The 17,140-nt window shown below is 36.3% G+C and overlaps 1 protein-coding gene across 1 annotated transcript in view; it reads right to left on the bottom strand.

Annotated features, from left to right (window-relative positions):
- Positions 1-16,282, bottom strand: part of LOC124595135 (ribosome biogenesis protein BRX1 homolog) — a 48,371-nt gene extending 32,089 nt beyond the window's left edge. The window contains exons 1-3 of the mRNA XM_047133734.1: positions 16,052-16,282; positions 15,818-15,973; positions 8,500-8,620 (exon numbers count right to left, since the gene is read on the bottom strand). Of these exons, the coding sequence (XP_046989690.1) occupies positions 8,500-8,620; positions 15,818-15,973; positions 16,052-16,153 (379 nt within the window). The 5' untranslated portion in view covers positions 16,154-16,282. The remainder of the gene's footprint in view (positions 1-8,499; positions 8,621-15,817; positions 15,974-16,051) is intronic.
- Between the last annotated feature and the right edge of the window lie 858 nt (positions 16,283-17,140).

The following is a 17,140-nucleotide window of genomic DNA, read 5'->3' on the forward strand; positions in this document are numbered from 1 at the left end:
TATAGTACAAAACCCTTGTACTGAGTTTATAGACAGCTATCTTTGTATTCAATCTAACCAGCGTAGCTGTCTTTGTATTCAATCTATGACACTTTGGATGATTCCTGGCAGATTTGATTATGTACTAGTGATTGATATCCATGTGCAAAAACACAATCTATTAACCTCTAATTACAGACCAATTTTAGTACTAATCTTTTCAAAATAAGTGGCCTACAATAGAACACAGATCCATTTTCACATCATAACGTAACTAAATTCCAAGCTGGTTCCTGCAAAGAATTATCTATGAACTAAGCTATGTACAACAAAATAGATGATATCCTGACAAAGAAAGAAAGTACTGCCATCCTGTTGGTGTATTCTGTGACCTTTTCAAGACCTCTGTACCAACAACTTCCAGTTTGTAAACTAGAATGTTATAGCATTAATGATATCACTTTATGATGATTCACATCTAACTTTCACAAATGGAAACCACAGGATCACATCGAAAGTTACACCACAGGGACAAAACTGAACACAGGATGGGGGAATATAAAATATTTAGTTGCATGACAGTCACTGCTGGCTCCATTCCCAATAAACTGCACAAATTATCTGTAAATGACCAACAGACAGTTCAAAAACCACAATGATTACTGATCATACAAAAACAAGCAAACTAAAGACCAAAGCTCAGTTTTACCAGAGAGGTCAACTGATCCATGATCAGTTCAGTGAGTGAGGTTGTGATGTGGTAAGGCATTAGACTCGTTACAGATGGCAGCAGTTGAAATCCCCAGATAGTCTGCCAGATTTTGGTTCTCTGTCATTGTCCTAAATCATTTAAAGTAAATACAAGGATGGTGGTTCTACATCTACATCCTCCAAGCCACTTTATGACATATGGTAGATGGTTCTTCGTATGCCTGCATCACTTCCTTACTTTCCTGTTACAGTTGCAAATAGTGTCTGGGAAGCACGTTCATCAGTAAGCTTGCATGTGAGCCAACATCTCTCTTAATTTTACCTTTGTGATCTTTCTGTGATATATATATTGGTTCACTGTTCTAGGAACATATGCTCTCAGAGTTTTAACACTAAACCATACAGCAATGCACAGTGCCTCCCTTGTAGACCTGTCATTGAAGTTGGATGAGCAGCTCCGTGACACTTTTGCACTTACAAATAACCCTGTGGCCCCTCTTTTTTGGATCTTCTCTATTTCCTCAACAATCCTATCTGATAATGGTCCCAAACTGTTGAGCACTATTCAAGTATTGGTTGAATGAGCATTTTGTTAGCTACCTCCTTTGCAGGAGGACCATACTTCCTCAGGATTTTTCCAATGAATCAATTTGTCTTCCCTACTATCAATTTTATGTGGTTGTTCCACTGTAAATTGCTCCATATGCATACTCCCAGATATGCAATAGATATGACAGCTTCCACAAATTCTTTGGTGATCATGTAATCATACGGTAATGGGCCTTCTATCTCTAACTGCCTTCTTACTCTAACTGCCAATCCTTACACCAAGTGTCAACTATCTGCAGGTGTCCAAGCATTTCATTACAATTTTCTAGTGTTGCAACTTCCTCATATACAACAGTGTCATTTGCGAACACACTCGTGTGAGGTTCCAACATATAAATACCAATATGTGAAGAGGAAATGTTACAAGTAAAAATCGCAGAATGTTCCTGTTTGATTTACTTCAACAAATTTTTACACAATGCTCTAATAAATTTGGTAAAAATCTTTAATAGCCAGGACTGTATAGATTCGTCTTTATTTTTGACAACTTGTTTCGACAGGTAATTATCTTCTGGTCTGTAACATATGCATATACATGAAATATATGTCCCATCATGATTTATGATGTAATATTTGAGAAAAAAATTGTTATCACAAAATGTGTTCATTGTCAGTTTGAACCGTATGCCATGTTGTCACTACAGTGAATAAAATACAATACACTATACAAAGTACCTTGTGCACATGGCCATATTCATATATGTAGTGTCCACAGCTGATTGTCAAGTTTTAAAAACCACAGTAAAATGCATATATGCACATCTGTCTACATCTGTGTGACATGTTCCATATATCTTAGATAAACCATGTACAGCATATTACAACCACTATATGGCTCTTTCACAGGTATCGTAAAATCAGAGCATAAATTATTCTCATTTTAAATTTAAAAATTACAAACTCTTTTGGATGTTCTTTAAAGATTAGCTACTGAAAGTTTTGTCACATAAAACACAGAGCACTCCTCATAATTTCTCAACATGAGAAAATTCACTCTAATAAACATTCGAACAATTGTACACTACACATTTTTTAAAACAACGTGCAGGTTTTCTGTTAAAATCAACTGTGAGAAAGAGAAAGCTGTGTTCTTAAAACATGCAGTTTCATTTCTTTCTCACAGTCAGTTTTAACTATGAAAGCTTAAACTGAATGTGTAAATCAGTTGGGATCATTGGTATACAAGGTATATGAGAGAGAGAGAGAGAGAGAGAGAGAGAGAGAGAGAGAGAGAGAGAGAGAGAGAGAGAGAGAGAGAGACTCCTCCAGCTGTGAATCTGTGAGGAAAGTAGCCTCAATAACATTATTTTGTGTAGTTTTAATACTTGAACAGGTAGCATTAAAAGGTTTCACATGTATCAGATTGAGTAGTAGCATCCTAACAGTAGGCAGATAAGCCATAAATACGACTATTCTAATATCAGCTTTCCTTTTAAAATCAATTGCAAGGAAGAAAACAAAACAGCACAATGTTGTGTACACAACTTTTGTTTAAAGTTACATATACAGAGAAACAATACATATGCAATAAACAATTTGTCTAATCCACAGAATTTTATGTCTCGCATATGATTTAAATAGAAAACCTGTACATTGGCTTTTTTTAAAAAATATATTGCCTATATCTACCTGGATATTTATTAATGCATCATCTAAGATTCGAAGTATGTTGGCGATGAGCTTTTCAAGATCTTTTTCATTCATTTTCTATATGATTTATTAAAATTATTTTCCATACCTTCGAAGCGTGCGAAGTTGCAATATAGAGCCAAAATTTGTGTGCTGGCACAATTCCTACAGGTACCCCATATTAGAATGTATATTCAACTGCATAAATACTTAGTAATTGCGAAGAATTGCCTTATTGGGTAGTAAATATATATTTCATATACGTTGTGAACCATAATGGCTGTCTAACACTCCTTTGGGGTGTGTCCAAATTAACTTTTACATTTGGAGATCTATCTTCATTATGAACAGCATATGCTATGTTCTATTCACTGGGAATTCTTCAATCCAATTACAAAACTGTCTGATACTCTCTGTATTGACACAGACACAGACACAGACAGACACACACACACACACACACACACACACACACGCGTAAGTGAACCACAGTATACAAATTTTCAGTAAGACATATTTTCATTTAAATGTTATTCATGATCAAAAGCTGTTTCAAGCACAATTACATCATTAGTTGTTGCTAACCAACTACAATAACACTGTATGTTTGTGCACTTTTTTCTTTGTCATGTCACAGCAGCAGAGCTGTAAATGCCCATGTGAAAGGTTCTGCTTTCAAAACAACAGGGAAAACATGGTCTTCATTTTAATGGCTGCTTCACAGCCTGTGTCATCTGTATCCTACCTACCAACATCAGCATTTCTGAGTTGCATAAATGGGAACTCTGCTTTCAATTTATCTTACGTTCTCAAACCCTGCTGGCCTCAACCTTCATCAGTCATTGTCCTTTCCTGTTCCCACTCCAGCATACACAGCCGCCTATTCCACCAATTCAGTCACCATCTTTTTGCTTCTCTCCTCTTCCACTCCCCGCAACCCTCTCGTTGGCCTCCACCTAGCCTCCAGACTGCACCTAGCTGCCCTATCCTCTTTCCACCTCATCTCTGTATGCTCCCACAAGCAGCACTCTACCATCCTCCATCCTATCCTGCTATCCCTCCCCCCTCCCAACCCCAGCCTCCTCCTGACCATGACCACCCAGACTGCAATCCACAGCCTTCTTCATGAAAGTTACCAACTTTATTTGATCTTGAAGAAACGCACATATAATTTTTAACATTTTAAGCAGGTGCAGATATACACACAATTCCTACACAATTTTAACATATTTATATATAACTTATATAGATATTGGAAAGTTTTATAAAGGGACAAAAAGCTGGAATCTAAAAACTGTCGCAACTGCTCTTCAACTCCAAACCTTCAGCTGGAGATATTGAACTCTGAAGATCCTTTGGTGCTGGCAACAGGTTTAACCCTCTAGCTTCCCTTCATCCATAACAATACAAACACCAACACTATGCTGTATAAGCACTCATCACAGTTATCAACATGACACAGATAAAAACTTAACACTTCATAACAGGTCAAAGGAAGGCAAAATGGCAAACCGCTTACACTAGGTCTTTGCCTAGAATGACAATGCAGGGTTCCTGCATCTGGTCCCCCCCCCCCCCCCCCCTCATTCCCTGAGACATTACCATAATAGAAAATGGTGAATAGTCATTAAATGTTACTGTGTGCCACACAACAAAAAGTTGCAGAGTCACTAACGCCATTATGTACATCCAAATTACTTCTGTCTCATCTATTACATACATACCTTAACTAAACTGTAAATGACTGAATTCACAAGCAAATGGTTATCTAACGTGCACAATATTTTACAGAGATAGAACAGACAACTTTACCTGCCATTCAAAATCTACACCTCCACTAAAACAAAACAGGTTCAGAAAAGTCACAGCTGACATGTTATTTGCTTCTTGTAATAATAATAACAATTTATTATTATTATTAACTATTAATATTATTATTATTTCTTTACTTTCTCAGACGTTAAAGTCTGGTTAAAAATGGAAAGTGACGCGGACCTTGATCAAGCGTCACTTCCTTTTAACTGTATGGTATGTGTTACTGATGTGTTGGCAAATGTACGAACACCTTGTAGATAGAGGCGACCTAAATGCACGCTATCTAACGCAGACGGGCATGAATTCTGGAACAGGATAAGTAGTGAATTCTAATAAGAAAAGTATGCAGCTCCTCGAATACTTAACTTTATTCTATCCTTGTGGTACATCGCTCTTGATAATACAAATAAGACTATCTTCAGATACGGTTAATGGCGCCTTGCTAGGTCGTAGCCATGGACTTAGCTGAAGGCTATTCTAACTGTCTCACGGCAAATGAGAGAAAGGCTTCGTCACACCACAGTTACATTGCACTTAGGAACTTTCAGGTAATTGAACATGTATCAATAATTACAGATTTCTGTAGTTGTATATATACGTTTGGATGTAGCTGTATTGCATTGATGTACTGGTGGATATTGTGTGGTATGACTCCTGTAGTTGATAGTGTAATTGGTATAATGTCAACTTTATCCTGATGCCACATGTCCTTGACTTCCTCAGCCAGTTGGACGTATTTTTCAATTTTTTCTCCTGTTTTCTTTTGTATATTTGTTGTATTGGGTATGGATATTTCGATTAGTTGTGTTAATTTCTTCTTTTTATTGGTGAGTATGATGTCAGGTTTGTTATGTGGTGGTGTTTTATCTGTTATAATGGTTCTGTTCCAGTATATTTTGTATTCATCACTCTCCGGTACATTTTGTGGTGCATACTTGTATGTGGGAACGTGTCACTTTATAAGTTTATGTTATAAGGCAAGCTGTTGATGTATTATTTTTGCTACATTGTCATGTCTTCTGGGGTATTCTGTATTTGCTAGTATTGTACACCCGCTTGTGATGTGATCTACTGTTTCTATTTGTTGTTTGCAAAGTCTGCATTTATCTGTTGTGGTATTGGGATCTTTAATAATATGCTTGCTGTAATATCTGGTGTTTATTGTTTGATCCTGTATTGCAGTCATGAATCCTTCCGTCTCACTGTATATATTGCCTTTTCTTAGCCATGTGTTGGATGCGTCTTGATCGATGTGTGGCTGTGTTAGATGATACGGGTGCTTGCCGTGTAGTGTTTTCTTTTTCCAATTTACTTTCTTCGTATCTGTTGATGTTATGTGATCTAAAGGGTTGTAGAAGTGGCTATGAAATTGCAGTGGTGTAGCCAATGCATTTATATGAGTGATTGCTTTGTGTATTTTGCTAGTTTCTGCTCGTTCTAGAAAGAATTTTCTTAAATTGTCTACCTGTCCATAACGTAGGTTTTTTATGTCGATAAACCCCCTTCCTCCTTCCTTTCTGCTTAATGTGAATCTTTCAGTTGCTGAATGTATGTGATGTATTCTATATTTGTGGCATTGTGATCATGTAAATGTATTGAGTGCTTCTAGGTCTGTGTTACTCCATTTCACTACTCCAAATGAGTAGGTAAATATTGGTATAGCATAAGTATTTATAGTTTTGTCTTGTTTCTTGCTGTCAATTCTGTTTTCAGTATTTTTGTTAGTCTTTGTCTATATTTTTCTTTTGGTTCTTCTTTAATATTTGTATTATCTATTCCTATTTTTTGTCTGTATCCTAGATATTTACAGGCACCTGTTTTTTCCATCGCTTCTATGCAGTCGCTGTGGTTATCCAATATGTAATCTTCCTGTTTAGTGTGTTTTCCCTTGACTATGCTATTTTTCTTACATTTGTCTGTTCCAAAAGCCATATTTATATCATTGCTGAATACTTCTGTTATCTTTAGTAATTGGTTGAGTTGTTGATTTGTTGCTGCTAGTAGTTCTAGATCATCCATGTATAGCAAATGTGTGGTTTTGTGTGGGTATGTTTCAGTAATATTGTATCCATAATTTGTATTATTTAGCATGTTGGATAATGGGTTCAGAGCAAGGCAGAACCAGAAAGGACTTAATGAGTCTCCCTGGTATATTCCACGCTTAATCTTTATTGGCTGTGATGTGATATTATTTGAATTTATTTGGATATTAAGTGTGGTTTTCCAATTTTTCATTACTATGTTTACGAACTGTATCAATTTAGGATCTACTTTGTATATTTCCAATATTTGTAGTATCCATGAGTGGTGTACATTAAGCTTTTTGGTAATCAATGTATGCGTAGTGTAGCGACCTTTGTTTAGTTTTAGCTTGATATGTCACCTCTGCATCTATTATCAGTTGCTCTTTACATCCCCGTGCTCCTTTGCAACAGCCTTTTTGTTCTTCATTTATAATTTTGTTCTGTGTTGTATGTGTCATTAATTTCTGTGTAATGACTGAAGTTAATATTTTGTATATTGTTGGTAGGCATGTTATGGGGCGATATTTAGCTGGGTTTGCTGTGTCTGCTTGATCTTTAGGTTTCAGATAAGTTATTCCATGTGTATCAGGGAATGTGTATGGGTCTGCAATGTAACTGTTAAATAATTTAGTTAGATGTGAATGTGTTGAGGTGAACTACTTTAGCCAGAAATTTGCTATTTTATCTTTTCCAGGGGCTTTCCAATTGTGAGTAGAATTAATTGCTTGGGTGACTTCATGTTGCAAAATTATCACTTCAGGCATTTGTGGTATCATCTTATATGTATCTGTTTCTGCTTGTATCCACCGTGCATGCCTGTTATGTTGTACCAGGTTTGACCATATGTTGCTCCAGCAGTGTTCCATGTCTGTTATGTTTGGTGGATTGTCTATTTTAATGTGTGTGTTATCTATTGTCTGGTATTATTATTATTATAGAAAGGAAATTCTAATAAACAGTCCACAATAGGGTCAATGGCATTTCTTATTTGTTCTGTTGAGCAATGTTTGTGGTAGAGCTTTCTGTGTTGGGAACCGAGGGGATTGTGTCAATAGCTGACCATAAGTATCCAATGAAAATTCAACAGGCATGCAACGTCTCACAGTAATGACTTGAAATAATTTTGTCAAATCAAAGAATACTTACGATCCGAGAATGCGCAGTTTTATCAAACAGGTAGTGGTCATAAAACCTAAAGCCATGATATTTGCCATAGCAATAGAATTATAAATAATTTTGTGGTACAATATACTGCCAAAATTACAATACAAATAATGAGAGACCTTTATAACCTCTGATGACTGTCATTTAAATCACTGTGGTACTTGAATTGTTCAGTGACTGTATTGGAGCTGCTTCTCTTTGATACTAAATTTGTTGACTCCAATTTGGAACCAAAATATTCCCTTGCAACCTAACCAAGACCTTGTGTTATGCTACAGATAGGGCAGTCACCACAACTTTCATTGCAAAAATGTAGTTAAAAAAATCAGTTACAGCAGCCACAATTTAAGGCAACCTTAAATGCCTCAATAGTACCTCAAATCTCTAAGTAATATAAAATGGTTGCAATCTGAGCATTCAAAGTAGTTTATAAATTTTTATTGCTTCTTACTGGTTATCAATAAATGTGTTTCCATTGGCGGCAAGAAACTGATGCACTGCCAACCTATGTACAATTGGTACTGACTCCATTCATGACTTTTACTGTTCTTTTTAATTTTGTACTTACTGTTCTCAACTAAAAATTTTGCACAGGGTCCTGTTGGTACATTTGATATCCACAAATATAAATCACGCTTATGGCGGCCCTCAAACAGTATGCACTTATTGCAGTTCTTCATTTCGCATATCTGTAAAAATACATAAATATATTACAAAGAGTTACAGTTAGCCTTTAAAAATGTTGTTACATACAAAAACATAGAACGCTTGTTCTGATAAAACACAAATACTATTAACCCACTAAGAGAAGCCTGAAAGAGGTAATTTTGCAGCAAAATATAAGCTATAAGGTAAAAGGCAACTGTTTTATTTTCTGTGTACATCAATTTCGCTAACTGTCACAGAAATTCAATACTTCTAACACAATGAAAAACATTCCTACTATACCTATAAGACATCTAAGAACATATACTATGTGGTACCATCCCCAGAAAACTTTTCTTTCAACTGACTGGCGATAGAAGCCTACACAGTTATAATAATTATTTGTTTTACAATTGATGTATGTTAATCAGAAGCTCTCATTCTCTACTTTGCAGTAAACATCTTACTTCTTCCAGTAACTGTGTATTTAAAAAGTAAATACTTGTTAATAATTATTGCATTCCACAATGTTCAAATCTTAAAACATGACCCTGTCCAAATTCCAGTGTTATAGTTTTGTAGCCCTGATTTTCCCAATCCTAAAAAAGTATAACTTTCCTAGAATAGAATGTTACTTAAAACGTACTCAAATTAGAAAATTAAAGTTCCAGAAAATTCTCAATGAGCTTTGGAAATCTTACTGCATATTAACATTTCCACATCATAAAATGTATCCCATCATTTTGCCATTTTTGTATTTACTGTTTTTGTTTTTTTACTTTTATTGTCTTTTATGTTCCCATCTGAAATATAACAATGTAGCGGAGATGCTGAGTCACAGACAGGCAACTATCTGCGACTCAGCATCTCCGCTATATGGCGATTAACAACTCTCCCTTTCATAATTTTGTATTTTACCATTTTGTCACTTCTATACTGTGCACAAAGTCAGACTCAGTTAGGGATACAAACTCTACACTGCAATGAGTAATCATTTTGTAATTTTCTATGTCAGCCAGTCAGTGCAACTGCTATATAACTCATCTACTTCGTTCAGTAGTTGTTTGGACAGCTGAGATGTTGGTTCTGACCTCTTCAGTATTAGCCTTCAGTACTGCTACTTAAAATCTGATCAAAGCAATAAAGGTTAACTAAAAAGAATCTTCAGCAGTGTTGCAATAAATTAGGATTTATTGTTTCCCCAATAATCATCTGAAGAATACTGGTAAATATGAACAGCCATGAGACTTAAGAGGCATCTAAGATAGGGCAGTAACCTTGCAAATTACATAAGATTAGTTGACATATAAAAATTATTTGAGAGTGTGAAACGGGAAAGATGTTTGAAATCCCAAGACAAAATATGTGTCAAGAAAGATGGGTTATTCACAATATGCACAAGAATGAAGAAGCAACAATAAGAATGGAAGATTAAGAGGGAATATGTACAAGAAAAAACAATAAGGATAAAAGATTATGAGAAGCACTCAGATTAAAACGAATGGTTAGGTGGGGATGCATTCTTTCTCTTGTACTGCTCAACTTGGACGTTGAAGCAGCAATGAAGGAAATAAAAGAGAGATTCAGATGTGGGATTAAAAGTATATCGATGATAAGATTCACTGATGACATCTTTATCCTCAGTGAAAGTGAAGGAGAATCACGGGATCTGTTGAAGATTACATTGTTATACTGTGTCGAGAGGAAGGTTCGATAAGAATAATTGGCTCTGGCAGGTGACTATGTTAATGGCTGCTGTCATGTCACCTTTCAGTGCTTATACTCACAGTTTTGTTGTTAGTTGCCGAAGCCAACAAATGTTTAAGAAGAAGGGGGGGAGGGCGGTGGCGGTGACTTTATAGTGACACATTAATCTGTAGCTTAGCCCGAGGTATAGGTTAGGTTGCAAGATAACAGTTTGATTGTGAGTTTGCAAAGTCAACGAATGTGATACTAGAAAAATCTGGTTGTGGTGACTGATCTGTAGCTCTAACCAACATCTAGGTTAGACTGGAAGATAACAGTCTGGTTGTGAGCCGGCGAAGCCAAAGAATCTGATACTTAAATAAAACTTAGTTGTTGTGAGAGACTGATCTGTAACTTAGCCCATTTGAAAAATGTTTCCAATAATACCCTGTTACAGTCACTGCACTTTTTACAAAGTTTGTTGCACGTTTCCTATGTCATTGCTCAAAGCTGACATCCATATCAAACATTCCTGTACATCCATTATATTTGGCATTTCAATGATCCATAGTGAGGAGACCCTCAAAGATGCAGAACATGTCAAAGCAAGAATACATAATACATATTTATACAAAAAGGATGTGCCAATATCTCTCCACTTGGCACAAAGCAAGTAAATGCACAATACAATGAGGTGCGTACAAATGGCATGAATATTTTAGTGTGTACAGATTGCCAAACAAGAACAGACAAAAGTAATGGAGGTGTCAGAAATGAGATTAACAATAAACCTATATTACACAATGAACAAGTCTCACACAATTCTTTTGATGCATATTATGACATATATGATACATAAACTACAAAAAATGCAAGGATGACCACTACGCAACTTTTACCAGAAAGTAATTGACCTAATTCAGCAACAATTAACATTAAAAATTACTTGTGTACGTCACTGCACCTTAATACATTTATACATTAGATATTTATTTTGGGGTGTCTCCCTTAATGGCCTCATACTATATTCAGTGTTTCGGAAGCTGGCGACCGTATTTTGTGGATACTTAAGTATTACAAAAATATGCAGTTTCTATGATACAGTTCATTAAAAGATCTTGCCAAGGCACATCTTTTGCCGTGTGGTTTGTTCTGCTGCAGTGTCTGAAAATCGGATACTGATATATAAAAATTTTAATCCTATCTCGACTCCAAGGAAATCTCCCTTATTCCTGTTATAATTTTATGTTGACAAGAGCCTCTACCAGTGGGCATTTACCAGTGAGCATTCATTCTGAAGTACACTAAACGTAATATGCCTTGGGATCAATCTTGTTTTATCAGTTTTATATATGACAAAACCCACTCAGCATCAGTTAATCTAATGTACCATCATGTGATTTAACAAGTGAGTACGCTTACCTTGCAAATATTTTTCTATTAATATTTTGTTATGTTTGTAAAAATAATTTATGTAATTGGTTGTATGCATTTTAGGGCCCATACCTTCTGAAGAAGATATTTTTAGAAATATTGAAACCTAGGTCAAGGGCTAATAAACCTTCATTTTCCAACTGGTTGCCTACTTTTTTTCAACCTGTTTCTATTGAACTACTTTCCCTCCCATGGGACACCAGCTTATCAAAGGCACCTTCAGTGCAAGGCAGGAAAGTTTGCCTGCTCCTACAAAGTCAAGGGCTGCGCCGATGGTAGCATAGCTATCAACAGGGTCACCAAGGCTGGAGACAAGAGCTAGGTAAAGTGTGTCTCACAACATAGGGCAGGGACGACTCAAAAGGTGTAGGGATGCAAACCTTCCTAGGGGAATAAACTTTTTACATCATTGACTGGCTAATTCCAGTACAAAACAGAGTGCGCAGAAGTTGTATAAATTGAATCCTTTTAAGTCTTTGGGCCTTTCACATACATTTTGGAATCATTTAAAATGCTTGAAAAATGAGTCTCCTACTCATCTTTCAAAATTAAACTTATGTTAAATAAGACTAGGTTTTGATTTTTATGAACCTGTTATGTGACCATGAAGCAATAAAACAGGTTTTATGTATGGCAAAAATCTTCACCTGTTTATAAAACCTGTTCAACCTAAAAGTGGAAGCTCTCCTTTTCAGGGAATGTAGAACTATATGGTATGAATAAAAAACTCTATGGATTGGCAGTTTTGTAATAATAAAAATAATAATAAATTGTAGTCCACAAATCTATCAGTGACTCTGTCATTGACTTCCAGTCTGCCTCAGAATGTATATCAACGCTCTCCGTCACATCGGCCAACAAAGCATATACCTTGATCAACGCACACGCACCCACAAATAACTATAACAAGAAGAACCCCCAGAAAGCGGATGACTTCTGGAATGACCTTGAAGAGACGACAAACAAAATTGCCAAACACAATGTAATAATCTTGTTAGGCGACTTTAACGCACAATTAGGCAAAGAGAAAAAAATACAGGAAAATCATCGGAATCCATACAGCTCACAAGAGAACTAACAAGAATGGGGAAAGATTGATAAACTTTTGCGAAAATTTCGGCCTCGTAATTATGTCAACACAATTTAAAAAACCCAACAAGAAATTGTATACTTGGAAGTCGCCCAACACAATGTTGGGTGAATTCCAGATAGACCATGTGGCCATCTCCAAGAGTTACACAACAGAAATTCTGAATGTGAAAACGAGAAGAGGATTTTTTGAATCAGACCACCATCTTCTACAGGTAAAGACCAGATTAGAACCTAATAAAAAAAAAGCCAAAACTAAACAAAGTGGTGAGACCAGACCCCGAATACATAAAACTCAACAAGGAAAACATCTTACAGGAAATCAGTCAGACAAACACCACAAACTGGACAGAACTTGTGGTCATCCTCAAATCCGTGATGAAATTGGGTCAACCCCCGAGAAGGAGAAAACACAGGTGGTGGAATATAATATGTGAGCAAGCAATAGAAGAAAGGACCAATGCCTGAAAAAACTTCAATAGTCACAGAACATCAGAAAAATGGCAACAATTTCTAGTAATCCGAAAACAAACATCGAAAACAATTCGGAGGGAAAAAAGAAATGACAACAAACGGCGACTAGATGAGATAGAACAAGACTTTAAGAAGAACAACACCAGGAATTTTTATAAGACGTTTAAAGAACATATTGCAGGATACCAGCCACCCAATCTTTGCATCAAGAAACCAGATGGTTCACTAGAAACTAACACGAAGAATAACAGCCAAATCCTCGCAGACTATTTCAACAAACTTCTCAACTGCAAAAGACCTACTGAGGATATTCACTACCAGACATCTACACCAAATCCCGACGCTAAACCACCAACCATCAACGAAATAGCAAAAATTATCAAGACACTGAAAAACAATAGAGCCCCAGGAGAAGATGGAATTATTGCAGAACTATGGAAGTTAAATGATGAAAGATTAACAGGAATAATCCACAAAATCATATTAAACATTTGGGAAACAGAACAGATCCCTTCTGAATGGAAATGCGCACTCATCCATCCACTCCACAAAAAAGGGACAAAACTGAACCAAATAATTACAGGGGTATCTCACTCGTGTCGGTCACATATAAAATCCTATCAAAAGTTCTCATGAATAGATTAGAACAAGATGACCCACAAATAGGAGAATACCAGGCTGGTTTTCGCAAGGGATGATCCTGCATAGAACAGATCTGGAATCTGAAAATGATTCTTCAGATGAGAAACACCCGAAACACAGTGGTCACTTTTGTAGATTTTAAATAGGCCTACGACTCAATAGACAGAGTAGCGCTCTGCAACATGCTGGAAGAACTCAGCATTGACAGAAAGACAAGAGCAATCATTCGGCAAACATTAACTGACACAGTCTCCAAGGTCAAATTTATGGGGGATATTTCTGAACCATTTGAAATCCAACCTGGAGTGCGACAGGGTAACGGACTTTCACCATTACTCTTTAATATTCTTGAAAAAATTATCAGGCCATGGGAGAAAGAAGTCAAAGGAATCCAAATTGGCATTAGAAAAGATAATAGATTCAATGTGAAGTGTTTAGCTATTGCAGATGATATTGCAATACTCACAAATAATAGAAAAGAAGCCACTAACGCCATAGAGAAGTTACACGAAATTGCACAAAGAACTGGCCTGCAAATCTCATATGAGAAAACCCAGTACATAGAAAGAGTGCCACAAGACAAATTGCCTATTGTGACAATCCATGGGAAAATCGTACAAGTACCACACTTTAAGTACCTGGGAGAAATCATCCAGCCATCAGGGATCAACTTAAAGGCCAATGAGGAAAGACTAAAAAACTACAGAAAGCATATAAACTCACGTGAAACTATTATAACAAAAAGTCCATATCCATTAATGCAAAATTGACGCACTACAACACTGTCGTACTTCCGGAGGCACTGTATGCATCTGAAACAACACAAATAAGTGGGCAAACTAAAATCAAAGAAATAGAGAAACAAGAAAGGAAAATTCTCAGGAAAATTTTTGGCCCGATACAAGAGCAAGGAATCTGGAAGAACAGACCAACATCAGAATTATATAAATACATAGACATGATTACAGATACAATAAGGAAAAGAAGAGTGCAGTTCTATGGACATATCCACAGGATGAATGAAAACAGAATTTCAAAGCAATTCATCAACTCAGGCAGGGGAAAAACAAAATGGATAAAAGAAGTTGAAGAGGACCACAGACAAGCACACATAACAGTAAACAATGCAGAAAATAGAACTGAATTCAGGAACATCATGAAAAAACATAAATTTGACACCACAACACAGAAGAGACCAGAATGCAAATGGACAGCGGAGCGAAAGAAACAACACAGTGAACACATGAAGAAAATTTGGGCTCAGAAAAAACATAAACAATCATCATAAAGGAATTCAAGTTCAAACGCTCTCTTTAAATGAGAATAATCGAAAATAATAATAATAATAAAGTTCAGAATGCTATAGTAAAAGAACTTTGACAGACAAGTCCAAATGGAAGATTTCTTTGTAATCATAAAGCAATTACTTTTCAAATATAAGACCAACAAAATATCAAGAACTGTTACAGAGATAAATCATTAAAAAAAATTTCCATAATTCGAATCTTCAAAATGATAAGCGCAATGTCATCTTCGAAGGGCTGTATCTCTGAGCAGAAATTTTTTTGCAGAAACCAAAAAAATACGTGTTCCTTACCTAGTCCATTTCAGCATATGCTACATTCTATAACATCCGAGACGATGAAGGTACGATTTTTTTTTTTTGCTAGCCTGCCAGAAGTGATATGGACTATGCCAACTACAGTGTAATAGTTTCTCGGCTACCGGATAATTTCTGCACTAATGTAATTTCAGAAGTGTATGAGGGGATGCCCTAAGTGCAATTGACCAACCACCTCCCCAATAAATTTGCGACTATAGTGACATTCATGATGTTACACAAAAAAAGACATGGCCATAATTCTAATATTTCTCGAATGGGACTTATTTGTGAGAACTGCAATTCAAAGTTTTACCTCGTTCACGACGAACAAATTTTCTGTTCTTTCCATTTTACTTTCAGGTTTACAGTGTGGCATCAACGTTTTAATATCTTCCATGAGATGCCTGTCCCTATGTGAAATGCGCCGTGTTGCGAACACGAGCACGCGTTGCTTGTTAATCCATTTCACCTGGACAAAAGGAAATATTGCAATGAGAACTCAGAAACATAAAACTCCTGAAATGTCAGCTACAATAAATTTTAAAACCTTCTTCGGCACAGGTTCGTCTGAATATCGTGTAGTAGGCAGCGCAATTCCATCTGATTCCTCTTTGTCATTCGCTGTTTCCTGCCAGGTCCGCTTCACCATTACTCCGAATGTTCCAAACAAACCACGTGCGTACAACACTCACGCCTTGACTTAAACACTGACAAATTGAAAACAAACGCAAAGATTCATACAACTGAAAGATGATTTACTAATCACACGCATTATCGAGGCGAAATATACGTTATAGAAAATGCCTATCGACAATCGATACCAGCATATAAACTATAGCAAAAAATTGTGATGAATAGGTTTACATGTATTGAAAGTTGAACAATAGTCTAACAGTCTAACCAGTACGAGTGTCTAACATGTTAGACTGTGGTTGAACCTAAACAACGCGGAAATAACGTACTATCCGGACTAATACGACAGTCTGAAAAGTTAAAAGCCTTCGTCTTACTGGAGTTATGTCATTTCCCCAAGAGTACTCATAACCTTTACCTAGCAGCAAGTAGCATCCATTAAGTAATTTGTTTCTTTCGTTGACTTTCATAGTTGTCGGTCCACTCTTCACTGGAATGTATAAAAGCGTGCTTCGTCAGCGTTGTTTGGCTTATTGATACAAAAAAATGGTGCCTTGAGAAATCGAGAGATGAATTTTATAACGATAGAGAATAAAAGAAGATATTTATAAATGACGCCTTCAAATATAGAAATGTATCCTCAGAGATCAAATATCAAACAATGTTACAAGAGAAGAAATTAGTTCAGGTGCACTGTTAGCTGCAACAGGCAGAAGATGTCCTTCTTTGGTGTTGTACATTTTAGCGACTTTGACCGAGAATAACGCACGCTGCAGCGATCTTCTTTGGCATACCAGTGTAGAATTGTGCGCAGAAAGGGATAAATGAAAAATTCGTGTAATACACACTTTCATTTATATATAAAAGCCGACTTCGGAGTTTCCCTTTGTGTGAGACCGTGTGTGCGAGATTCGTGGGCCGATACATTCGTATATTTTACTGTTCGCGTCGCTTCTGCATAATCTTTCACTGATTCTATCAGTACTCATTTTTATTACAATAT

This window comes from Schistocerca americana, chromosome 2, assembly GCF_021461395.2.
Source record: "Schistocerca americana isolate TAMUIC-IGC-003095 chromosome 2, iqSchAmer2.1, whole genome shotgun sequence".
Taxonomy (NCBI): Eukaryota; Metazoa; Arthropoda; class Insecta; order Orthoptera; family Acrididae; genus Schistocerca; species Schistocerca americana.